Source organism: Liolophura sinensis, chromosome 9 (assembly GCF_032854445.1).
Source record: "Liolophura sinensis isolate JHLJ2023 chromosome 9, CUHK_Ljap_v2, whole genome shotgun sequence".
NCBI classification, from domain to species: domain Eukaryota; kingdom Metazoa; phylum Mollusca; class Polyplacophora; order Chitonida; family Chitonidae; genus Liolophura; species Liolophura sinensis.
The window spans coordinates 14,794,773-14,821,669 of NC_088303.1; the positions used below are offsets into that span (position 1 = coordinate 14,794,773).

The following is a 26,897-nucleotide window of genomic DNA, read 5'->3' on the forward strand; positions in this document are numbered from 1 at the left end:
TTCCTGTCTCATGTTGGTGTAAAATCAAGAATGAAATAAGCAAATGTTGCAGATTTTCTCTCTGTACACGTACCAGCACCATTCAGAGAGAACTTTTAGTTCACTGTCTTACATTTTTGTCTAAAATTGTAATTCTCACTATTTAAAGTTTACTACATTTTGCTCCCTTGTGTAATACTGGTTAATGTGGAATTTTCGTTAAGTACACTATGGAAACATGACCTGTGCATAGTTCAGCTCTGGAACTCCGCTAAATCAGCTGGTATTCATTCAATAACATATAAATATAATACACTACATGTATATTGGTAATTTATTTTCTCTATTTTCTGTCATTGTAGGTTGTAGTATAAGCTTAGCGTCCCTCTATCTGGCGGAGATTTCCCCCAAGAGTATCCGAGGTGCCATCGGAACATGTCACCAGCTGGCCATCACTGTGGGCATTCTTCTGGCCCAGATCTTTGGCCTGCGCGAGTTGATGGGTAAGTTCTCACAACGTCTGCTCTTGTGGCCTAGATCTTTGGCCTGCACAGGTTGATAGGTAAGTTCTCACAATGTCTGCTCTTCTGGCCCAGATCTTTGGCCGGCATGAATTGATGGCTAAGTTTTCACAACGTCTGTTCTTCTGGCCCAGGCCTGCGGCCTGCATGAGTTGACTGCTAAGTTCTTAATACGTCTGCTCTTCTGGCCCAGATCTTTGTCCTGCACGTTGATGGGTAAGTTCTCACAACGGCTATTCGTGTTTTGTTGCTTCTCTCATCATTACATGTATCAATTTTAAGACATCGGGACCATCTTGTCACAGTGGGATGTCCATAGTAATGTGAAGATTGAGAGGAGGGACCCCCTTTCACTGGAAGTGTAGAGTATAACTCGGGTCTTAAGTCAGAACGTGCGACCTACACACTCACACTAGCTACAGATATATGTAGCCTTATTGTATGCCATATTGTATACCAAAAGGGAAATCCCTTTTCTTAACATTTGTTGGTTTCATCAAGTCCAGAACCTGGAGTCTGGTACTCTGTGATTTAGAAAACAGTGATCAGCATGGAGTTCTTCTGCTTTGTTTCAGGTACTGAGCTCTTGTGGCCGGTCCTTGTTGGCTTCCAGGGTATCCCCTGTGTTATCTCCCTTGTTCTCTTCTTCTTCTGCCCTGAGAGCCCACGCTTTCTCCTGCTGAAGAAAAAGGATGAGGAGGGTGCCCGTAAAGGTACGGCTATGACAGCATAACTGACAAATTCATATTATATAGCAAGCATTACTAAAAGCTCCTTTCACATCTCACATCAATATCTGATCTTGTTTTATGACGAGTACTGGTTATGAAAAACTGAGAATTATTAATGGGGAGGTCATGTGTTTGGCTGTCATTGTATAACTCATAAATTCATGTTTGTTCAGCTTATTAAAAACTCTTTTTCCAATCAATATGGGGTTTGGCGAGAAATACCGGCATGGCAAAAGTCAGAAATATTAATGAAGTGATTTGCTTAATATCTAGGATGAAAGCAGCACATTTTCACTGTAGTCTTTTGATTGATTTTAGGGGAGTTGGGGGTTGTTCAGTGATAAGATGTGCAACTCCCAGCCCCTGGGGTTCAGTTCCAGCATTGGACAAGGAATTTCTGTATTCTCCAGTGCACATTGTTATAATAAAGGAATAATAAAACAATTTTAATGATAGGATAAATTTAGTAATGTCTTTTGTTTATACAAAGGTGAAAAATCACATTTGTAAATGGGTCTTCCAGCAACCTGCGCATAATGCTGGCCGCCATCGTATAAGTGAAATATTCTTCAGTACAGCGTAAAACGCCAAATAAATAAATAAATCAAATAAATAAATAAATAAAACATTTGTAAATGCATTATTATATTCCACACCAAGATGCTGTGACATCGAAAAAGATACATTCTGACACGTGATGTTCCAATCTGCACTCGTCTGGATGACATTCTAAAACATGTTTTATAAAGTTTTGTGTAACCAATACTACTGAGTATACGCCTACAGTTAAAAAAAAACATTCCCAAACTTCTTCTGGTATTCAAAATCAGGATTTTGTCAAATTATAAAAAATAAATGGGATTTTGCACAGTTAAGGTTGAATACCATAAATATTGTTCTCATGAAAGCTGGAAAGATGCATCACTTAACATTTCATTGGTTATCATTTCCAGATCTCTCTCCAGTAATATTTATGGTACCTTTCACTTTCACTTTGCAATATCCTCAATCTAAACTGTGCAATGTGCATTTAGGTTAAATGTCATGAACTGTACCATAGCTAAGGGATTGTGTTCATGTTTTTCTCCTGGTTTGCATCTCAGCTTTGGTAACACTGCGAGGGACAGAGAATGTAGAGGAGGATATGGAGGAGATGAGAACAGAGGGCAAACAGGCCATGGCTCAGCCTGCCTTCTCTGCCAAGATGCTGCTTACCTCCCCTGAACTGAGGATGCCTCTCATCATTGCTGTTCTCCTGCAGGTGGCGCAGCAGTGGTCTGGAATCAATGCGGTAAGATACAAAGAAGATCTACACTTGGAATTTTTCTTTTGTGTGTATGTTTTGTCAGGTTGAAGGATACATGAATAGCTACCATAAAGCGAAGAGTATGGTTTTTAAGGTACCTGAAGAAAGATGTGCGTAAAAACATGAGGAAAAAATTTTGGTTTTTGCAGTGCATTTTGTATTTTTTAATAACCCCTCCATTTTATGCATATTTTCTGTCAGTGGTCAAAAATATTTGAAAATGTCATTGTTGAATGCACAGGGAATGCAGGACCAGCTAACCGCTGCCAGTTTGGGCTCTGCCTCCAACAGAGTTGTTTTGACAGCTATCACTGTCACCCAGCAGGCTACTTAATTTCTGTACTGACCAATGGGGCCTGAGGAAATTCTAGTTTCAGGGTGTACAGAATCGATTCTGATTGGCTGGTGTGAGAGATAGGCAAGTTATCCCTTGTTTCAGCTGAATTTTAGGTATGGTACATTTATTGAAATGTGACCATAGCTGCAAGAATTAACCCAGGAAAGCTTATCTCCACTGCCAGCCAATCAGTGTATCCCTTTAAAGAATTTTCACGCCCCAAGAAGAAAGCCTAGAAGCTTTTTTGTTGGTTTTATTAGTTTGACCCTACCATATGCTGTGTATTAAGAAATAAAAAACAAGCATTTCATTTGCGTTATAACAGATTTACTATGGTTGACATTGCTGTATGTGATCTATTTTTACTAGGTGTTCTACTACTCAGAGTTTATCTTCACTGGAGCCGGTGTAGCTAAATCAGCCATTCCATACGCTATTGTTGGTACAGGAACCATCAATGTCATCACCACCATTATCTCGGTATGTTCACAAGTAACAGCCAAAAAAAAAAAAAAACACTTATTTCGTTTCAAACAGTATGACTATTAGGCCTGTAGCATTTGCTATTCAATCGCTGGGAGGTTCAAGGTGAAGCCTCAAAACTGACTTTAGACGGGGAATTTGTAGATTCCCTTGTCAATTGCTTGTGAGGTCTTGTTAAAACTAAGTGGTTGACAACCCAGTTGTGTTCGTAGCATCCATCATTGAAGATCACTTGCCTTCCATCTATGTGGGGTGCACCCCACAGGGGGAAATAGTCGTTAGTAACTTGCCAGAGGTCGTCCACCCCTAAAGCTGACCATCATCATAAAAGTGAACAATTCTTGAGCGTGACGTTAAATCGTTAAGTAATAACAACCATGTGTCATCCCATGTCTCCTTGAGTGATGTTTGCTTATAGGAAAAACAGTTAGAAACAGAGTTGCCAATGGTCGATTGTTTTCTCTGTTTTCCTCTCACTGTTCAAGCTGATGTAGTTGAGGAACACAGAAGATGTGAAGCTTATCACAGTTTTATTTGTCGGGTTCAGGTTCCTTTCATGGAGCAGACTGGTAGCAGTTTGAGGAAAATGAACTCTAAAACAAAGAGTTTTTATAAGGGCAGTGAAGAATGTTATGCCAAAAATATAAAGCTGTTAAAATATTTTGACACATATTTTATTTTTTAATAACCCCTCTGTTTTGTTCATAATTTCTGTCAGTAGTTGTTAAAAAAAGTTTTGACATGAAACTATCAGTGAAGTTGGTGGGAATGCAGGACAAGTGTAGCGCCACCCATTTGGGCTCTTCCCACCTCAAAGTTGTTTTGACAGCTATCACCCTTAACTTCATGACTGCAGGTTACTGAGTTTTTGGACTGACCACTGGGGCCTTAGAAAAAACAGTAGTTTATATTTTGCGTCCCAAGATGGAGAAGGAAGCTTTTTTTTGTACTCACAATGTATATTTGTTACGACACATCCTAACGTTTCATGTATGATTATCCGTTAAACCTGTTTTACAAGTATGTGTAGTTGTATAGATCATGGGGTGGTTTTGTTACAGGATCCTCAGACTCATTACATGAGGCTTATCATAGAAGTACCTGTGCTTGTGTTATCCTTGTGCTGGTTTTTTTTACAGGTTCCTCTCATGGAGAAGGCAGGCCGCCGACCTCTCCTGATCTGGCCTATGTGTGTCATGGCCATCTCTATGCTTGTCCTTACCATCTCACTTAATCTTCAGGTAAGGCGTTTCCGCTTAGCTTCCGCTTTAATGTGACATTGAGACCAAACTTGCACAGTACTTCAGGCTTGACATGTGGCATTCCCTGGGTAGCATTTGTAGTGCCCTGATTGATTGCCTTGTGCATGACAAGCTGTATTTCACCTAAAGTTTGGTATGCAAGAAAAAGAAAACAACACTTTTATAAGCACATAAAGCCATTGAAAGGATACTTTGTGTGCCAACACTATTTTTTCTCAGTATAATTAAATCAAACATCACATAAAACTTCCAAGTGACAGTATACACATGTATGGTGGATTTAATTCATTCAGAATTATTGAACAAAATGTATTATCTGAAAAATGCGGTTGTTCAATTTGGTCTCAGGGGCTTAGGTTCTCTGGAAACAGCTTAAGTGGCTCCATTGTGAGTCAGGGGTTCCAAAGTGGCTCCAATGTGAGTCAGGGGTTGAAGTGAAAGTGTCCTCAAACCAAGAAAAGCTGGAATAATTGAATTTCAGTAAATATCTCACTTGTACCTCTGCTGTGTATAGTGTTAAGATGAATTAAACTTGAATGAAAATGTTATAAAATTCAACCAACTTTTTAAGAGCTTCATTAAGGATTTTGAATGGTAACTCCCTACCAAATTATTGTCCTTAAGGTCACCCACCCATTTAAACAGCTTGTTTTTAGGAGCAAGCTGCTGTTGGGTGGAATCTCTGAAATCGCTAATGGCGAGCTTCGAAACTAAAACGACATGAGGCACAAGGATCTACTCTTAAGATAGGCTTTCCTTTTGTATACTGATTTCGAAAGCCCAGGATAAACGTTATGTAAATTTTAAACCATATGGAGGTAAGTTTAAAATCCCCTAATAAAATATGTCCAACAAACAGCTTTAGAAGAAACCTATTGTTACCTTCAGTTGTCCATCTTTAATGGACTTGCATAATCAGAACCTCCAGTTGTCCATCTTTAATGGACTTTCATAATCAGAACTGTTAGATCAGGGGTCAAGAAGGTTGAAAAGTTTGATTTATGTACATGCATACATGTAGGTCCTTTTTCACGCAGCGACTTCAGGAAGTGCTTGTGGATAGCAGTCACCGATTTTGATCTGATATGGCCGTGCTGTGAGAAAGGGATATAATATGTACATCTGTAATGTATTTAGATGTCTTCAGACTTGACAATACTTGGATCAAGCACACCTGATACACCAACATGTATGTTTTCTCCTGCAGGCCAAGGTTAATGCTATGGCTTACGTCAGCATCATCTGTATGCACACCTACGTGGTGGGATTTGCTCTGGGGCTCGGTGAGTAGGATAATTGTGTCAAAGTCTTCAAGTTTCATGTATTTAATCTGCTCATTCAACAAGCTTCCATGACAGAGGTGGTTAGCGTGCCAGCAAGGCCCAGTGACCCGGGAGCCTCTCATCAATGCTGTGGCGGGGGCCGCCGTGGCTCAGTTGGTTAGAGCGCTAGCAGAGCGTAATGACCCAGGAGATTTTCACCAATGCAGTTGCTGTGAATTGAAGTCCAGCTCATCCTGGGGATGGCCGTGGGTTTCCCCCGAACTCTGCCCAGTTTTCTTACTCCATAATGCTGGCTGCCATCGTATAAGTGAAATATTCTTGAGTAAGATGAAAAATACCAATGAAAGAAATAAATAAGCTGACTTGGATTCATATCACCTTAAAATTTTTTACAGTTGTGCGGAAACCAGTCATTTTTAAAACTAAACATTTGATTCCTATTGGCTACTGAACTTGCTATGTTGTAATCACCTGATCTGATCGTGTTCTCACTGCAGGTCCCATCCCCTTCATCGTAGTCTCCGAGCTCTTCCGCCAAGCCCCTCGCTCCACTGCCATGAGCGTCGCGCTCGTCTTCCAGTGGATGTGTAACTTCGTTTTAGCTCTTTGCTTCCGATTCCTTCAGGTAAGATTGCAAGACATTTCAGGGCACAAAATCCAAAGTGCAATCTGAGTTTAAGGTCACCATCTGATAGTAGTGCGAGATTTAATCTCACAAAACTAAAGCATGGCAAAATAATTTTTTAGGTTTTATGCCTTTTTGTTTCGCCCAGCAATACATAGTTTGGCATTCTATAATGAAGAATTTTTTGTAATGTGATAACAGTGTTGAGATTCCCGGTTGAGCTTATGAATATGCAGATAAAGCGTTGGTTTACTTTTTAATAGCCCTCAGACCTTGTTGCATTTCACCCAAGGACACATTGTTGAAGTAAACAGTTGCAAAGTTAAGCTTTTTTTTCACTAGTTCACAGATAACAATAGCTCAAGTAAAGGAATATGTATGTGTAAGGGCAAAATTCTGATAACATTTTATTTAAATAATGACTTCTTTATTCATAAGTCTTGTTGAAGGCAAGACAGCGTCTGGCTAAAACATATTTCAATCAAAAACAGGATACTCAAACTTTCTAAAAATTATCATACTTTATTATTTTAATGAGATTTCACCAAATAACAAAATGACAATAGTGCTCAAATGGCTAGTGTGAATCGAGGCATCCATTTTGAGAATTTAATCCAGTAAAACACGTTGCTATCAGATTGCACGGCCTAGGCTGTGATGTAGCCTTTATCCATTCACTCCATGAAGTCACATATGATAACACAGAACTACTGTATAAAACATCATTTTGAGATTGTTTACAAAGATTTATTTACGTGTAGCAAAAGGGCCATTTTACGCAGTGTTCTGGGACAGGTCTGTATTATTTATGGATAATTTACATGTACGTATTCTTCTTTGCCACAGACGTAAACTCAGTTGATTTAAAAGCCGTGTAATATTCAACAACGGTATCACAAATTATGTCAGATAGCAGCATACTTTTTCGGCCAAAAACCGCGTCTCTAGATCTAGATGTACTTAGGCACGCTGTTCAAATTATACAAATACATTTTTTGTCGTTCATGATAGTCTGTAGTCAGAATGCAATTGCTAAATAACAGATGTCAGAGTAAGTGAAAAATTCATCAGGGATGCCAAAGGTTTATGGGAATGAAAAGACGCCATCTCATCGATTCATGCTTAAAATTAATTAAACCTTATGATACCACTTTTTTTCTCTGAATTTATTAGAACTGAAGAATTAAAATTTTGCCCTTTGCCTTTCTCACATACAAGGGATTTTTTTTTCCTGTTTTCTTTTGTAAAATCCAGTAAAACGCCGTGTTTAAACCGAAGTGCTTATTTGATATCCACGATAACTAGATCAGCACTGCTGTCATCTTAGAAGCCACCTCAACAAAATTGAAGTATAAAATCCAGCGACAGTCGAATCCCTAGATCAACCTCAGTGGTGCTTAGATTTATTTTCATTTGTGTCAGAATTGAGCATTAATCCAATTGTACATCGATCCTATCGTAATTTTGTAAACATTAAAGAAGGGTCAGAATAGCTGTACCAGGACAGTCCCTCTGGAAGCTACGACTTAACCAGAAATACCCCGGCCGTGCATCTGCAGGCTACTCGTAAACTCTGTAAATGATATAGTAGGGACAATGTATCAACAGTTCAAGCAGTGGAAGAAATATTCTTCCAGTACGTCTAATTTCTGAGAAAGCTATTTATCACTTGGTCCATCATCGCCAAAGTTCACAACTTTAATCTGCCCTAGTCTATTGCTTAGACTATTATGGTACATGAAATACCTTCGACTTTAGAGAGCTAGAGTAAATTTGACGTCACCTTGCTGTTGATAATGGAGACGTGCTGAAGCTGTGACAAGATGAAGTTTCACTAAACTTTTACTGCGTTGAAAGAAATCTAAAAAAATATTTAATGTCGGTTTAAAATACTTTGAATGGTAGTTTTTCAGTGGACATAAACATTAATCAGGTGCTGTCTTTCACTTTAAGTCCTTTAGAGGTACCAAAGTTATGTTCACAAAAGTAAGGCAACGCAAAAGCAAAAGAATACTTTTGGTATTGTTCACCTTGCCAAGACCCATAAATTCCTCTTGATAATGTCTTGATAATACCTTGAAGGACTTTTGTTGCCAAACTTATTTGAAACCTGCACCTGATTATGGTAAATGTGTGTCCTTGACTGTTTTTTTTTTTTTCATTTTTTTTTTTTCATTGGTTGTCATGGTTGTTAGATATTATTCACTGCTACTGTGCAAAAGGGAATTGTCTTCTGAGGTTTGTGTGGTATTTTTTGGATTGTTTCAAATATAAAAACAAATTCTGTGTTCAAAGTGTTAAGTATATGCATGTATTCTGTAAGCGATTTTTGTGTGTCACTTCCACAGGAGGCTGCTGGACCCTACACATTTGTGGTCTTCATTGTTATCCTCGTGGCCAGCATCCTCTTCATCTTCTTCTTTGTGCCCGAGACGAAGAACAAAACATTTGAGGAGATTGCCCAGTCTGTGTCCATGGGCCGTGCCCGGGGCAAATCCAGGACGGTCAACCTGGGAGGCTCGTCCAAAGATGAAGTTGAACTCATGGATTCAGCCAAAGCTTGAGAACAATCTAGTTTAGGATGTTTTCTTAATTGTTGAAGGTATCTTGAAAGGCCAATCAACTGGTTGGGCACACTTCTAGACCAGAGAAGAAAATGTGTGTGATGAAGGCTACATGTAAAATCTTGTGGGTAGATTTGTGGTTTTAAAACAGGTGTATGTTAGATATAGTTGTATGCATGATGAAAGAGTTTAAATCCCAAAAGGATTTTGACAGATTTTTAAAGACATAGGTTTGAAGTGTTAAAAAATCATATTTTTATTGGGGTTTTTTTTCATTATTTATTAGGCCACAGTGTTCTTTTCTTTCATTGGTTTTGTTCATGTTTTCTATTTAAAACTGGCATTAAATGAAATACATGTACATACATACTATTATACTAGTAGCAGTTTTGATATAGGATGTGCGAAAAAGAGAGAAAAGAGGAAAAAAGTAGTGGGAAACTCCAAGGAGATAAAAAAAAAAACAAAAAAAAAACAAACAATCTGAAGTAAAAAGAAGCTGCCCATAGATAAAAAAGGCAAAATTAAATGGTGGTAAAAAGTAGATGGATCTTTTGATGTTGTTTTACCGTATTAACAGTTTGAAATTCTGAACACTGTTACTGATTTACAGCTACTTTGCCTATCTTTAAAATGCGATGTAATTATGAGTGTTTGTGACAACAGAGTGAGTTGATAAGCTTAGGATGACATGTACAGGTGGAAGTTATTCTTCAGGACTTGTACTCCAGTCACTAGTCAAATCTTTATTGGTGTAGAAACACCATTGTCATCTCATGCTGGAAAATGTCAAAGAAACCTTTTTTAAGATCATATCATAGTTAATAATAGCGTTGACTTTACATGACAGTAGCAAATCATGTGCTAGTACTCATTGTAGAGTGTAGATACACTGTACGCAGGCTAACTGAAGTAGTTGTTAAGCTTGATACAATGCTCATGTACAAATTGTTAATCCTGATACATTAAAACAGGTACAGATGTGTTTTCAGACATAGATCAGTGTTAATGCAGATAGAGGTGTAGTGTCTCGAAGCATTCTGGGATGATTTTAATGAATTTTGAGTCATCCGTGTTAATGTGACCTTAATTTATTACTTCCTGTAGAAGTATGGATAATTTCAGGTGATGTGTTTGTTTCCAAGTTACAGGTTACATGTAGTACTGCATAAGTACACTTATGTATCGGATTGTACTCATACTCCTAATATACACCAGTTATCAAATGGGAGCCATAGTGTACATGCACAATGGCTAATTTACATGTAGCCGTAGATGTTCAAGATAGATTGTTCAAACACACGTACAAACAAGTGTAGGAAATGCTGTCTGCAGTATGATCGTCATGTTTTTTGTTTATTTTTTGTTGTTAACAGTGACATCATGAAGTGAGAATGTTATAAAATTATTCTAAAATGTTCGTAGTAACCAACGTGCAATGGTAAGAATAAATATATAATGCGTCAATGTTATTCCCATTGATGATATTATTGAATGTTGATTATCGCAGTACTAGCATCTACCTGACAGCATTGTCAGTGCAGGATGAGTGTAACAGTGCCATCACTGACACCATTACTCCATTATCAGGATGATGATATAAGTGTACAATGTACATGTAACAGAAACATCATGCCTATTACAACAGTGTTTCTGGTGGTGTTGCACAATGATGACAAATGTGGTGTTATCTGTAAGATGATTGTAACAGTGGTGATTCTTGTATGGGGTAACAGTATGGTGTTCAGCATGAAGGGGATAGTGCAACAACTGGTTGACCCGTATCAGGATAATGGCTCGGACGGGGCGGATTACTTGCCTTCGGTAAGTTGTCTCAGTGAAGCAGCGCTAGATAAAAGGGTGGTGGAAATCCGTCCTGCAACAAGGAGGTACATTACATACACCGTAAGGATTCCTTCGTTATTATAGGACTGAAAAATTGTTGAGCACGACGTTAAACCCCTAGCACGCACTCACTCACTCACTCAGATGTATTTGAAATCTCCCTATGACCATATGGAACATGCCTTGGATATATGCCCACAGGCTGTACAAAATACATGTATTATCCATAGCTTGGTCAAATGTGTAGGTGAAAAATGTTTTCATTTTGTTTTTCTTAATATTGTAAGAAAATGTATTGTTTATGTGCACAGAAATTTACATGTACATACATTTGTACTTGAATGTCAAGGTCAAGCTCTGTTGCTGCATGAGCTGCATTGTTGATGTTACAGTTGTGTAACTGTAACCAAAATGTCTTATCTCACCAAGGAGCGAACGCAAACTACAGGGTGAATATCTCATGCATGTCTGCTCTTCGCCCTTTGCATGTTAAACGCTACAGACTGCAGATAGAAAATGTAGCAGTTTGTACTTACCTTGATCAGTAGGAAGCTGGGAAAAGTTGTTGCAGAGTGCAGGTGAGGTACTGATATTTAGGATATTTAGTGCCAAGTTTTAATGGCCTGGTATCAAGTTCAACACGAGGGCTGGCTAATTTTTCCTCTTTTTGAGAAGTGTCAGTCAATTTTTAATCAGTCTCTTAAGGGTATGAATTTCGTTTTGTCAGATAACCACTTTCATTTTCTCCGAGTCTGTGGATGTTAGAAAACCAGTATGAGATGTCTGCTATAGTACTCTATTGTTCTATCTTGTGGTAGAATGCAAAAGTGGAAGGTCTTGTAATTATGGTAGAATGCTAATATTAGAAGTTTTACTACTCTCGTTTTATTACTCTAATTCCTGGTGGAATGCAAATATTAGATGTGTGTTCTTTTATTTTAACATTCTGTCTCTTGATGGAATTGACATGTTCCATCTGTTCTGCAATTCTCTATCATGAGATCTTAGAATGTTTATGGGACAGCTTTCTCAGCTACTTGAGGGCAAAGTTAACAAGTGGTTAATTCACCAATAATGTGGACAGCACGTCTGCTCACAGATTTTACTATGTACAAAGCACAGTGAGTTAGTACATTGATGCTGCTTTATACGTATATATAGTTCTGTTGAAGTCCGTCTGAAAAACCCAGGAGCTTCTCACCGATTCTGTCGCTGTGAGCTCAAGTGAAACTCATGCGCGCTTCTTCTCTGGCCGTAACATGGGAAGGCCTGTCACCAACCTGCAGATAGCCATGGGTTTTCCCATTTCCTGATTTCCTCCCACCATAATGCTGGACATTGTCGTGTAAATGAAATATTCTCAAGTATGGCATAAAACACAAATCAAATACATAAATCAATCTGAACATGGTGTGTTAAAAACTACACAGGGCAGGCAAGAAATGTGGTAAAAGAGAAAAAGGAGAGAACAGTTGATACAAATTAAGCGCTGTTCCCTCCACAAATGAAGTCTTATTTTTAGACTGACCTACCGTTGAAATAAGAGGGTAAAGTGGAGTTATTTAACATACTTCAGTAGCAGAAAATCATTTTTTTTTTTTCGTGTTTGGTGTTTTTGGAAAAAATTGCCATGTGTTTGCCATGACTTTACGACGAGTCTCACTGGAAAATGAGGACCATCTCTCATTTTATTATTTCTCGTTACAGAAATATTATCTGTTAGTAATTACTCTCCTTTTACAATGGAATTTGGTTGGTTGAACAGCTTGTATGCCGTTGATTCTGATCTGTCTTATCGCGTGGAAATGAGGAAGCTTGACGGAAGTGCAACATGTATAAGTTAGAAAACATGTATTGACTGTTACTAATTCACAGGTGATGTGAAGTACTGTTTGACGTGTGTACAATGGTCATTACTGTTTGTATTATGTACATATACTCAGCTTTGTTTTCTGGATTTTTAGAAGGTAGAGAACCTGCAGATGGTCGTGGGTCTCTGCCTGGTTTTTTCCCCAACATAATGCTGGCCGCTGTAGTATAAGTGAAATATTCTTGAGTATGGCGTAAAACACCAATCAAATGAATAAATGAATAAAAACAATAAATAGAAGATAGAGTTGTAAGTTTTGTGTAAGTTTACATTCTGTCACCTTACATGGGAAAAAATAAGAAGCTGAAGTTATTTACAGGGGATTCAACAACTGAGTCAGTTTTTTTTCTTTTTGCATTTATATTACGATGAGTTATACATTGTACAACCTTCATTATGTTTGCGTGTATATAATTGTCCATTTTGGGCAATGTTTGGCCACAAAATAAGTTTTAACGTAATGTGAAACAAAAGATATCCATTACTTAGAGTACAATGCAATTCATTTTGTTTAAATTCGGGAAGAATTGGAAGTTTTATAAGATCATTGCCAACTTACTCATCAGTTAAATCCAATTGAATATAAATATATATATGCGTGGAAGTCTTTTATTGGCTGTAATTTCATCACTGTGTTGTGCGAGAGCATTTGGCAGAGTTATGTCCCTTGATGTTTGCTGTGAAATAATTGTAGATGTGTGACTGACAGCTATATCTGTTTTCAAACTTTTCATCTTCTCCATGCATTTTATCATCTCTGGTCTTCACTTGAAATCTGTAATGTTTGGAATAAGCTTGTATAAAACTGGAAATGTACTAAAAAAACTTTATATTTAATTGTCTTATAATGCGCATTTGTAGAATTTACACTATAATGGTTGGGGTTCAAAGCCAGGAGTAAACAATTTTTAACTTTTGGTAACATGAAAAACAGAAGGTATAGGATGTTTGTATATAATGATATTTACAGCTATGTTTTACACAGTTAGCATCTGCTTTAAACATGTGCATATATTTTGCTACATATATGTACATATAAAGTATACCCACTTTCATCTATTTGACAATTTTGTTAATGTAATGATTATTTTTTGTTGAAAAAAGAATGAGATGGATAATTTGCACCTTGCATGACAGTACATGTATTTCATCCCTATTTTGCATTTAGGCTACAAGGAACAAAAAGAAAAAAAAATCCACATCGGTAGGCATACATGTATTTCATCCCTATTTTGCATTTAGGCTACAGGGTACAAAAAAAAAAAGCAATCCCTGTCTTGTGACGTTGACAGTTCCAGAAGATGGAATGAGGGTCAATATTGCGTTACTGTAAAGTCAAAGTAGTAATAAATATGCAGGAAACCGCGCACTGTCTGGTGGATTGGCATGTCAGCTTACATTAAGCTTGAAATTTCCACTGCCATTTATTATTGAGGTCGAATAGCCATTTTACAAGGAAAGGATGTGTTTACCCTAAATGACCTAGAATTTTTCCCACAAAAGTGCATGTTTAGAGGCAAATAAATGTCTCAAGTATTACTTCTGTTGCTGGATTTTTACAATTTTTCAGTAGAATATAATCCCATGTTTTAAGAAAACCTTAAGTCCAATAGACCAATAAAACTCTCAGAATCAGTAAGAAAATGGGCAAGTTATTCATGGACAAAATTTATGGTTATTTAGGTTACCTTGGTCAACAACCAAGTTGGGTTTTTTTTTTCCGGCAATAGTGGGAGAATAAAAGCCTGTGTAAATGTATGACTGGGAGTTGTGACATTTTTATCCTTTGCGTATCCAAATGTTATTCAAGGTAAACACGTGTACATGTATGTAATTCATAACTATTCTTAATATTGCTACAGCATTATTGTACGTGTGTCAGTGTCTTCATGTATTACCCGCCCATTCTCTACACAGCAGCTTGTGCATCCCTTACTGATGGGTACAACCTCTGCTTTCAGTGAGTTTTAGCATGCATCTCCAGTCGTCAGTTGGAAACCAGTAATCGTGAGGAATTGACTTTATTCAGAACTAAGAGAGAATCTGTGTTAGTGCTAGTTTCTTAGTGTTAGCTTCTTAGTGTTTGCTAACTATATCAGCAGTCATGAACACTTGGCATGATAAGCCAAGGACCTATCAGCAGAGCGCAGAGTACGTGGTGGAGGATTGGCCAGGTACCTGTCTACAAGGGATGCTCACTGCTGTTGGATGAATGTCCCCACATGTTAACTGAATCTTCTCCGCCCAAATGATATGTAAAGCCATCTGATCTGTTCTAATCATATTGTTCATGATTGCTGTGGTGGATTGTAATGGCGTAAACAAGCCTGTAGTGTTTCATTCATGACCATCGTCGGGTTTAGATTTACGAATTGAAGATGTTGAAGGGGGAAAAAAAATACACCGTTTATCCAGTGAGTTTCTTTTTCTCCATTGTGGATTGATGAGGATTGAATGTTGAAACTTCAATCATGACCATTGTGTGCAGTCATGTAATACAGTTAACTGTAAAGTAGTGTGGTCTTCATTGGTGGAAATAATAAAAACTTGCAAAAAAACTCTTGAATCTTTCTTACAGTTTATCTGATTTATTCATTACTTAGATTTGTAATCAACATTATTGAGGGTTGGATATACCCATCCTAGAGGAAATCTGCATCAGATCTTGTTAATGTGATGTCTAGGTATGGTTTCCTTGAAACTATTTAATATTTGAGAATTTTTGAAGCACCATGGAAAGCATTCTAGCTTAAAACCTGACCATAAACTAAGGTGACCTATTCAGATTACATCCAAGTGATGACGTCACATCTTCATAAAATTTCCCATTACTTGTCTACGGGGACATTTTAAAAATAAATTTCCACAAACTCATTTCTGATGGATTACTTTAGGAGCTGCAACTGGGTTCTCTTGATCTGCCAGGCTCTTCCATGGGCTGATGCAGTCAAGCTGCAGGTGGTTTTCTCATTTAAACATTATATTTAGACATTCCCTTCCTACTTTATGTACTCAGTCCAGCTGCATGAGCTGCAGTGCTCCTCCATGGAAAGTCCAGCTGCAAGAAGGTTCCCCTAAGCTGGATTGCTTCTCCATGGGCTCGGTTCAGCTGCAAGAGGGTTCGGATGAGGTGCAGTGCTCCTCCGTGGGTGCAGTCCAGCTGCAAAAGGGTTCTCTTGAACGGCCTCAGTACAACTGCATTAGCTGTCCCTTGAGCGCAGTGTTCCTATATGCAAAACCCTAGGCTCCATTCGGCTGTAAGAGGTTTCCTGAGCTGCAGTGTTTGTAACATGGGCTAAGTCCAGCTAGAAGAGGTTTCTTGTAGAGTAATAATAGCTTTATTGCCCACGTTATGTTATATAACAATGAGCCAAGTATTAATATTTAATATTATATAACCTAGATATTTAGACAGTGTCCAGCATTGTAACATATCAGGACAGATAATGTAATGCGGAATTCACAAAACTCCTTTCCACCTGTATCAAGACAGTCCAAATCTGTGCACATGAAATACACACACACTGCAACATCACAGAAGACAAGGGTGTGTTCTACTGTTATCTATTGGCTTCCTGTGCAGCTTGTTGAATCTCCCATTGCCACTACCAGTGCACAAAGGGCACCAAAACACCACAACATAACTTATATAGCTCTCATGATAAATACCTTGATATTTGTTAAGAACACCGTATTACAGTACCAAGTTTTACATGCAGTCACATATTTGTGATAAATTCTGAGAAAGTCAAGAAAGTAACTATTGTATAGATGAATGCAAGTTAGACGAATTCAGACTTCTGATTACACTTGTTCTTTATTTCAGAAGACATAAATACACATAGATTACATTACACCTAAAATCAATACACATGTAATATGTAACGAAAGACTCTAAATGTACATCAAGCCTAATTACATTTCAACACAAACTTTTATGACTAAATATTAAATTTCAACACAATTACTCAAATAATTTTCAACATAAATATAAAAAGTTGTACACCCTACATGAGCAAACCCATGATCACGATATCAACACCTTGATAAGCATTTGAGTAAAACTATGAGTAAATACACAACAAGCGAACAGGCAAAACCTATACACATATAATAAGTTAATTTAACAAACTATTACAATGTACATGTATTAGCAAAAAAGCCAAAAACCCATGGAATTAGATTACCGGTAATGAATTATGCATAAGACAGCAACCAAAGTGGATTACCAGTATAACATTTTTCAGCCTGTCAACTTCACAAGTGTTCACATTCTAAAGGGAATAATAACTCTGTTTAATTTGGTCAAGATGTATTCACTGTGTATAAGAAGAGAACAAGCAGTGGTTTGTCTTATGTACACAGCCACAGATTATAGTCTAGGCATCCTTTCACAAAGCTTTCTGAATCATTTTTTTTTTTTTTGCAATTTTCCCCATAATTCCCATTTGCCTAGCACTCACTTCTCCCTTTAACATTAAATCAACATGGTGATCTAATAGGTAACAATTTTTCTTCAAATTCCGATCACACTTTCAGGATAATCTTAAAAGCCTCCAAACAATACGGTTTCTGAAAAACATTCCACAGAAATTTAATTCACAAAGTTTTGTGACATCAACTCCCTGTTATCTCTACAAAGAATCTCTGGCATGAGGGGAAAAGTAGCGCATGGTTGTTAACAAGGATAGGCAAAGTACTAGAAGCAGGGTGTCTTATGTTTACATATGCACTGTCAACACAACACAGGCTCTTCTAACACATCTGGTACAAATGTCCAACCAAAACATATGATCTGTGGAACATGTTGTAGATATCATTCAAAGGAATCCAATTTCAGAAATTCAAATTTTTTGTGAGTTCAATGAAGCAAAATTTTGAAATTAGTTTATTAAAAGCAACACATAAATACATCTGAAAGGGAGACCAAACTGTACAGGTACACGCATCTACAACATTCACCACAACGATTTTACATATCTGAGACATACTGATAATAAACATGTATGTAAAGTACAAATCAAGAAATTTTTTCAAAGAAAATTAACATCTCTCAGATCTATAAATTTTCTATTCCATTTTCATGCAGAAGTCTAAATGGATTCATAGTTCATACATGTAAATCCATCCAAATTGTGACTAGATGAACTGTATATTCATTTCTCATCTGAACAACGTAGTCTTTGTACATGTTGTAAGATAAAAAGAACACGTCACAAAAATGAATACCACATTTAGAACAATCTAAAGGTAGAATAACAATAAAACCAGATAAGGTCACCATACCCTTCCCCACACTCTCCCCTTCCAAACCCCAAATATTTGCCACCTAGAATAATTTTCCCTTGAAAAAGATATTCTTGCACCAGATGCCAATTAGTTCATCTAGGAAATTTAACACATTCCACATAAGAATTCAAAATGATGTCGATGCAAAGTATGGTAGACTTTACAAAATAACCACTGAATCCATGAGCTTAGAATCAATGATCCTCTATGACAACAATCATTTTCAACTGCAGCCCAACTATCAGTTTGCAGGTGAGCTGCCATGGGATTTGTGGACATCACCATATTTTCACAATGCTACACTGAAAACTAAAAAGTATTAATCTATTAGAAACAATCAAGTTTAGAACTGTGGCAGATTTCTGAGAAGCTGTGTTTTTCTCTATCTATATTTTTTAATTTATTTATTTGATTGGTCTTATTGCCGTACTGAAGAATATTTCACTTAAACAACGGTAGCCAGCATTATGGTAGGAGGAAGTAGAGGGTATAGCCCAGGGGAAGTCCATGACCATCCGCAGGTTATTGGCAGATCTTCCCACACACGACCTGAGAGGAAGCCATCATAAGCTGGATTTGAACTCACAGCAACCGTACGAGAGGCTCCTGAGTCACTGCATGGCACTGGCACCCTTACCTCTCACCTGCGGAGGCTACCCAATCCCAAATGAAGAAAATACGGTTACAAAGTAAAACAACTCTATGTGATGTCCAGTTTGATACCTGAAAATTGTGCCATGGTCAAAAATCTATTACCTGGAATTTTTCATGATAATTCTGATAATTATTAAAGTTCCTTGAACAAACTAAATCGAAGAAATTTACAGATATAATGATCACCAGTCTTTGCCACAAGACACATTCAATCTGTTTAAAATCAGATCCCATACGCCCGTAACCTGCTTCTCTTAAAACGGAAAACAGCTAGATTGTTGTTTAGCCTAGCAGGTTACAATGATCTGGTTTTAATTCAGATTCCTGAAACATTCATCTCTGCACAACAAATTACAATTAATGCCTCTACATGTGCAGTTCTAATTAAGTTATGAAAAACTAGTCACAGCAACTATCTCTGTCAATTTGATTGACTTTAAGCCGATGAAAGTTAAGGTGAATGTTCAGCCAAATGCAAGGCCTGACAATGGTAAGGTCTATAAAAGGTGGGTGTAGAAAGGCAGAAGTAACTAGGAGCAGGTAGGGGATTGGATTCCCGCTGTTCTGCTCGTGGTGACGATTAATTCCCTGAAATCCGAGTTGAGAGGTTGACCTGCCCAGGTTACAACTGAACGGCCAGAACAATGGTTAAAATCACTCCCACCATTATAAAAAATGGCAGCCACGTCTTGATGAAACCGCATGCACTGTGGAGGAGACATTAATATTTCACGATTTTAAACAATCTAATTATGATAAACAGTTTTTGGCTTTAACACAACAATGGCCCTTAGGGCACCACTCTTAATATTTACCCTAAGACTAATTCCAATACACGAGACACTCAGTCATGAATTAAAGTGATAACTAATCAATGACAGATTTGCCCCCTTGTGTTATTTTGTTCTACATGTATGCTAATCCTTCAGTCAATACAAGCAGCACCTTGTGAGATACCACCCTTATCATCTGAACTCTTACTGAACGCCTGTGCTCTATGACATAATCTCTGTGTACAAGTATTTCTTTCTGGTCATTTTTGGCACTTTGGAACCAAGTCCAGATATTTTTTGATCAAAACTTTCTATCCAAAGTGTACGAAATCTTTTTAATGATCACACCCAAAATCACAAAATAAAAGAGGGGTATTTTTAAAACCACCTAAAACAAACCAAAAGCAAATTCATATTTCAAAGGTTTAAACTACTTGTATATAATTTCGGAAAATCTATCTTAAAAGTTATCACAGGTAGAGCAATCACCTGAACAAACAAATTAAACTCTTTATGATCACTTATGCAGGGCGTGACTTCTTAAGAATAAGCTATGTGCATATTCACAACTAAATTCTGGCCCATTTGTTTATAAATATACAGATGTTTTCTAAAAGAACCTTAAGACAATGTAGTCCTGTGTACTCACCTGACATATTTGCCATGGATCAACATGAGAAAACAGAGTTTGACCATATTCCAGGTAGAGCTGTCACTGTAGTGCATGAGGTTAAGCGCCATGGCAACATGTGAATGACAATTGTCACAACACAAGTTGTGCTGAAAACACAATACATGAGCACAAGTACAGCAATTGCACAGATTTTACATCAATACTCAAATGAATACTACAACATATTACTAAGTTTATTAGAACCCTGGAAATATTCCAAATGTATGCACTATATTCTATGTTAGTTATACATGTGTATCTATATAAATTACTTCAAAATTTAGAAAAAAAAAACACTGAAAGAATGATCCTACTCACTCAAGTTACTGTTTACACAAGCAAGACAAGACGATTCTAACTCCTCATTCTCTGCTGGTATCCTGCTGTGCTTGTGTACATGTATACACATATGTATGCTTAACATCGTACTTAACGATTTTTCAGTCATATGTCGAGGAGGAGTAATTAGGTTTTTGTACATAAATTGTGTCTTCTTGTGGCAGGACCACTGAAGAAGACACCAAACATGACACCCCACCTAGTCACATTATACTGACACCAGGCCAACCAGTCATGTTTCCTTACTCTAAACTCTCAGTGCTGAGCGCCAAGTAGTAACAAGTACCATGCAGGATCTTTGGTATGATCTGACCTGGGTTTCATCCTGGGTCTCCCAATTTTGCTCATGAGCTACGCCTTTATGAGCATTAATATGTAGATGCTCTGTAGTCATGTTTAGCAGCAAAGAACAGAAGAGCACACTGCTTTTGGATCAACTAGTTTTGGCAGTTAACTTTGTTGTCAAGTAGTCATAACTAGACCTTCACATCACGCTTACCCGGGTTTAAAATTCACACCTGGCTTAGGCAGGCAACAGCTACCTGAGTCAGGCATATCCTACAGCTTGAGGCTGTGACACACAATATGATTGTAATACCCCATTTGTGTACATTTCGCCTCAAAATAAGATAATTTGCGCGTTTAACTTTACTCAGCTTTGCAAATCTACTGAGTGCAATAGATGCCTACAAAAATTGTGTTCAAAGATTTTATTTACTTGACAGTGTCACTCATACTGACTGCAGTACCTAGTGCCTGGTGAAGTAAGTCTTGAACATCTAGATGTAAATTACACGTAAATGTAAAGTTGAGTACATGACATAATCAAACCAGAGGGAAATGGATTCAAACTGGTCATATCAATGGTCAGTACTGTAAGTCTTCAACCTTTTCACATGTTGCAAAGTGTTTATTCAAGCATATTCTGAAAGCATTATTCCCCGTAGACTGATAAAATTACACTTTTCGTGAAGGCCTTATATTGGTCAAACCAACAAATGTAGTTTTGTCTCAAAATCAACTAAAGAATGTACATAAATTGCACTGAAAGTTTATCTTTCATATGTGAAAAGGCTGAGGAACTGGGTTGTAATGCTTAGTGGTAAATAAGTATCGCATGTAGTGATCAGCCCAGCCCACTATTTTGTTGAATAGTGGCCAAGATGATGATCACCAGATAGCGATATACTTACCATTCTGTGCTTGTATTCCTCAGACGCATCAGCCACCGCTCTATCCCAGCTGTCCTTACCCCCCTTCACCTGACTCATGTCCAGCTGCCAGTATCTATCATCAGGGGAGACAACTCATTAATCACACCAACAGAAGTTTTCACACATTAGCAGGATTTGCAGTCAGCATACTCACTTTGCCTCATATGATGATATATGTATATTTCAGAAAATTTCACCTGCCCTAAATGACCATAAATTTCCTCCATGACTAACTGGCCCACTTTTCCTGATTCTGAGAGTTCTACTGAGTTTAGAAAGGTGTTTTTAGGTTTGCTTGAAACATGGGAAGATTTTCCACTGGAAAATAGTAAGTTTCAGCAAACAAAAATAATACATGTATTTTGTGACATTTATCTGCCTGTGAACACACGCAGTTGTAGGGGAAATTTTAGGTCATTTAGGGCGTAAGTATGAATACTATAAATTTTTTGTTGTGATTTTAGCAGACATTCACACAAATGTAAACCTTCAGAAATAAACCAACCGGTTTTATACACACCTGTTCACATAAGATCACTGACAGAAAGTTATAAAGTGACTACTGTTTCAAATTGTGTTTACTTTTCTTTCCAGTCTTACACCACAACTACATAAATGTATGGTAAATCGCATAAAGATTTGCACTGGGACTCGGAAAGTGTATGCCAGGATTCATTGCGCTAACTGTGATTGTTAATGATTGAGCACCACTGGAGAGCATCAAGGATGGTCGGGGGATTATACCGCCAGTTCAGGTGTGTAATAAACAAGCTCACGCTTCACTGAGCAGTCAGACTATGTTCCTACCACCAGTTTAATCATAATAATTTTAGTACACGCACTTCGCAACAGGTCCACTGTCTTATTATCGTTATTTTGTGATAAATGGGAATTTGGGAGAAACCTTTCTGGAGATTAGGTGTGACAAACCAGTACCTTTATCCATGTGGAGTGTCATGTCAAATATCCGTTTTTAACATGCAAGGGCTCTCCGTTTACAAAGTTGTACCAGAATTTAGCACACAACAAATCTATACTTGCAAACTAAGCCTATCAGCAGACGAGATGAGGAGGTCAAACTGCAATCAAAGCGACACCTACACACTTGCTTTTGCAATGCTGCCACTAAACATTTCTTGTTCATTCTGGAGTAATTTAAAAGACTGTCAACGTCTACCCGTATTATGTAACCATGAATACTTAATTTACTTAATATTTAATCAAGTCCCCTCAGATGAAATTTTAGTCATACAGATTGCTTTTATCTACATGTTGTAGATATCATGCCACTTGCAGTCACAGGGCTCGAAATTTCCATGAGTCTACCCATGAATCATGTGATTCTTGCTGGTGAAAGGCAAAACAATCATTTTATCTGCCGCTGGCAACACATAAATCACATCTGGGCAAAACTGTATACAAGAAATCCTAACACATTTTGTTTATAAAGCCAGTAACGGAGTTGAGCAAACTCCTAAATGTGACATTAACTCAAACAAATCCTGTCTCCCTATGTGGCTGAATCCCACACAGTGCTAAAGAAAAGGGGTAAAAGTAAATCGTGGTACTTTTCGGAAACCTTGCATGTAGTATGGTTTTCTGTGCTTAATGGAGGTTCCCGATATAAAAATGCAGGAAAAGGAACTCTTCTGCAATAGGAGGACAGTTTTAACCGCAAAAAACAAAATGTACATGTCAACTGACATGCTAAATTGGAATTAGATGGACACAGGAAGCTGATGACATATATTTCTTGGTGAAATTCTTTTATAGCTAAAATACATTTGTACACATATTCATAATGGGGGCTCTAGGCAAACAACCGTTCAACAAATAGCGGTGTGAGGTGACTTCTACGTACGCCTACCCCGAGTAGTCAGTTTGTCTGCAGTGTACATTGTGCATGTACATTCCTTGTTTGGCCTGGCATGCTTTCAGACAACGTTTGTAATAGACACTGCCTGTCTTAATACTTTTTTCGATTTTATTCATGGGTATATTTAGAGATGTACATTTAGGCCTGCTAGTTGTGAGACCTGTACACCGCACTGTCAGTCACTGTCACTTTAGCTGCTAAGTGCCATGTAGGGTAATGAAATGGGCATGGGGATTATCACTCTCTTGTGTCATCTTGCCGCCAACTCAAATCGTGCGAAAGTAAATGACAGCAACTCACATGCGAAACTGTAGGTCATTTACCGTATCCTTGGTTTTAAAAATTATGTAGCATAGAATAATAGCTTAGGTTTTACTTGATCTTATTATATTATCCTGAAAACTTCTAATTAAGTGACGATGCAAGAATAACACCCTAAGCAAATCAAATTATCATCTCTAACAATGGTATAAAAAACTGTAATTATTTATTTGTTTGGTGTTTTATGTCGTACTCAAGAATATTTCACTTATACGACAGCGGTCAACATTCTGGTGGGTGGGAACCGGACAGAGCCTGGGAAGTCCCACGACGATTCGCAGGTTGCTGAGAGACCTTCTCACGTATGGCCGGAGGAAAAAAAAAATTGTATGATGTTTAAAAGCATGTTTACTGTACAAATACAAGTATTTGCCAACAATACATGGCATAAAGTGTGGGGTAAATGGTAAATTGGAATCAACATGTCTAATAAAATTTTCCTCATTTCTGCTTAAACATGTATCTCATACTTATATGCACCACTTTAAACTAACTTTGGTTTAAACATTTTCATTGTTATCCTCAATACCATGAGCATTATATCAGCAGCCATGTGAACTTACAGTAAGATAATCTACACTAAATCTTCAACAAATTCGACCATAGACATAGAGTGCATGTTTAGTCATGTTACAGGCATGTTACCTGATCTGCACAGTTTATTATATAATTTCTGTGAAGTTCCCCTACCTGAACTTTACATTTTACTCTTCAAAATCTAAAGAATTTTGTTTACAAATGGTATCAAAAGTTGTAGTTTATTGGTCAAGTTTGTTGAAATTTTACGTTTTAAATCTAGAGTAATCAAAAGTTAAACAACACAAATGTGACACATGTGCATATCCTTACTTTGTTGGTCTTCCAAAGGCCATGCAGTCTTCCTGAAACATGAGACACTGAATCTTTGAACAGTTCTTAAAACAGACAGAGTATGTCTAAATACAGTAGTATGTAACAACACACTTTGCAACATACCCAACTAAATGAATCAACATTCAGTTTTAATATTCTGACATGTCTGAGGACAGGTTGCCAATTGAACACATTATAATATATTTATAAGTACTTACGGAGACATAATAAGGACCAGCAAAGTCACGAATCACCCCTGATGTCATGGCAATGCCCATGTGACCTATAATTGGAAACAGCCATCTGTGGAAGATACAGACCAAAGGTTAGTAGGGTAAACTTGCATGTATGTATGATGGAAGCCCAGAAAGACTGCTTTTACTTTAATACTTTGCAGCAGTCAACCCAACCCACTGCGAAACTCACTTGACTTTATATCTATTTATTTATTTCATTGGTGTTTTACACCATACTCAAGAATATTTCACCACTGGACTGTGGCCAGCATTATGGTGGGAGGAGCCCGGCAGAAATCCACGACCATCCGCAGGTTGCTCACAGAACTTCTGATGCACCTGACTTTATAGCTTCACACTTAAAGTGCACATATTCAAATATATATAACCTACCAGATGCTTTTTTCTCTGAAAGGTAAAGAAATAATTTAGGAATATATGTATGCAAACACACAATGGCAAGGTCTGGAAACTACGACAGATCAACATCTCCAATCCAGATCTTTCAATACCACACATATATTTATTTTGCCTTTTGCAGACAATCTTTGCCTTAAATTTCTAAAGCAACTTATACTTCTGCCAAGTTTCTCCGTACTGCAAGCAGTTCAAATTCAAGTAGAGCAGAAATGAATTTGTTTTGTTCAAATGTTTTAGCATGGCTGCCACACATAACTGTTTCCATCCCTTCACTGGAGATAGTTCAGATTTACCCAGGGTCAAATGAGATAACACAAATAACCAAATAGGAAAAAAAAAATTGTTTTACAAGTATGAGGCATGTTCACAAAAGGTTAGATGAATAGGATTATGAAAGCTATAGACTGTAGAGCTCTGAGAATTTAAGTAGTGCTAACACTACTACTTCATTATTTTGAAACAAAAAATAAATTAATCAGCTCTAATTATTGAGGGGGTGAAATGAATAGTCCAAATTTTCTGACTAGAACTTACAGCAGATATTATAATGAGCCTAATGGCAAGCCAGAGCTCTAGTCAAAAGTTGCTCCATTTAGAATGAATAAGAGTTTCGAAATTTACGCAACTAATGTTAAATAAAATTACCCCCCTAAATCTCGTTTCACCTACAATCACTGAAATGTTACTTTGCACAATGACAAATCTATCAGTGGGTCAACAGAAAGGCAGTGCCATAAACTTTACAACTCTTAGAATTTTGTCTATGTTTCAGTTCAGTTCACACGCACCAGAACTTCAGGAAACTTCATGATGACAGACGATGAGCTTCTGCCAAATGCGGCAGTCCATGCTCTCACAACAACAACAACATGGAGAAAATGTAGTCCTTACGTGAGGCAAGGAATGGGCGTCCAGACGATACTGTGCGGATATCTTTGAGCTTTGTGATCTATAATGTGAGCTGCATGTAGAGGAGTGTTGCTGTACATGCTGATCGAGGTACGTTCTGAATCCGAGGATGTAGGACGGCTACTTCGTCCGCCGAGTTTCTCGGTGTCATCCATTGGTGTTGTTATTATTTACTTGGGAGTGTTCATTATTTAGCCAGTATTGGAAGGAATTTGATCTCTATACCTTCCTTGTTAACGTTTTGGAGATAAATAAGTATTGTATTGAAGGAAAAAAATACTTTACTTTGACCTAATAAGTACAGATGCATTTGATATCCTACTAGGCTCGATAATCTGAAATATCTTACTCACGGACCACTCCCTTTCAACAACCTTGGCCTTGCGCTTGTGTACTTGTGGTTGTGTGGTGTTATGCAAGTTAAATTGAAATTGTAAAAAATGAAGAAATTAACAGAATAATAACATTCATCTAATTGATTGCTTTGCTTTATCGCTTTTATTTTTATTATTACTTTTGCTTTATTTTTTTCTAC

The 26,897-nt window shown here is 37.5% G+C and overlaps 2 protein-coding genes across 6 annotated transcripts in view; one reads left to right on the forward strand and one right to left on the reverse strand.

Moving 5' to 3' along the window:
- Positions 1–15,377, forward strand: part of LOC135475904 (solute carrier family 2, facilitated glucose transporter member 1-like) — a 51,502-nt gene extending 36,125 nt beyond the window's left edge. For all 5 annotated transcript variants that reach the window (XM_064755856.1, XM_064755860.1, XM_064755859.1 and 2 more), the window contains 8 exons: positions 342–482; positions 1,076–1,213; positions 2,335–2,522; positions 3,244–3,354; positions 4,497–4,598; positions 5,827–5,902; positions 6,400–6,527; positions 8,876–15,377. In XM_064755856.1, the coding sequence (XP_064611926.1) occupies positions 342–482; positions 1,076–1,213; positions 2,335–2,522; positions 3,244–3,354; positions 4,497–4,598; positions 5,827–5,902; positions 6,400–6,527; positions 8,876–9,091 (1,100 nt within the window). In that variant the 3' untranslated portion in view covers positions 9,092–15,377. The remainder of the gene's footprint in view (positions 1–341; positions 483–1,075; positions 1,214–2,334; positions 2,523–3,243; positions 3,355–4,496; positions 4,599–5,826; positions 5,903–6,399; positions 6,528–8,875) is intronic.
- A 2,082-nt stretch (positions 15,378–17,459) lies between these two features.
- On the reverse strand, positions 17,460–26,522 carry LOC135474834 (transmembrane protein 222-like). Its single transcript, XM_064754448.1, has 6 exons — positions 26,345–26,522; positions 25,016–25,100; positions 24,795–24,826; positions 21,728–21,821; positions 20,172–20,302; positions 17,460–19,456 (listed from the first exon to the last, which is right to left on the reverse strand). Exons 1-6 carry the CDS (start codon positions 26,515–26,517, stop codon positions 19,372–19,374), a joined length of 600 nt encoding a protein of 199 aa, XP_064610518.1. The 5' UTR covers positions 26,518–26,522; the 3' UTR covers positions 17,460–19,371.
- Between the last annotated feature and the right edge of the window lie 375 nt (positions 26,523–26,897).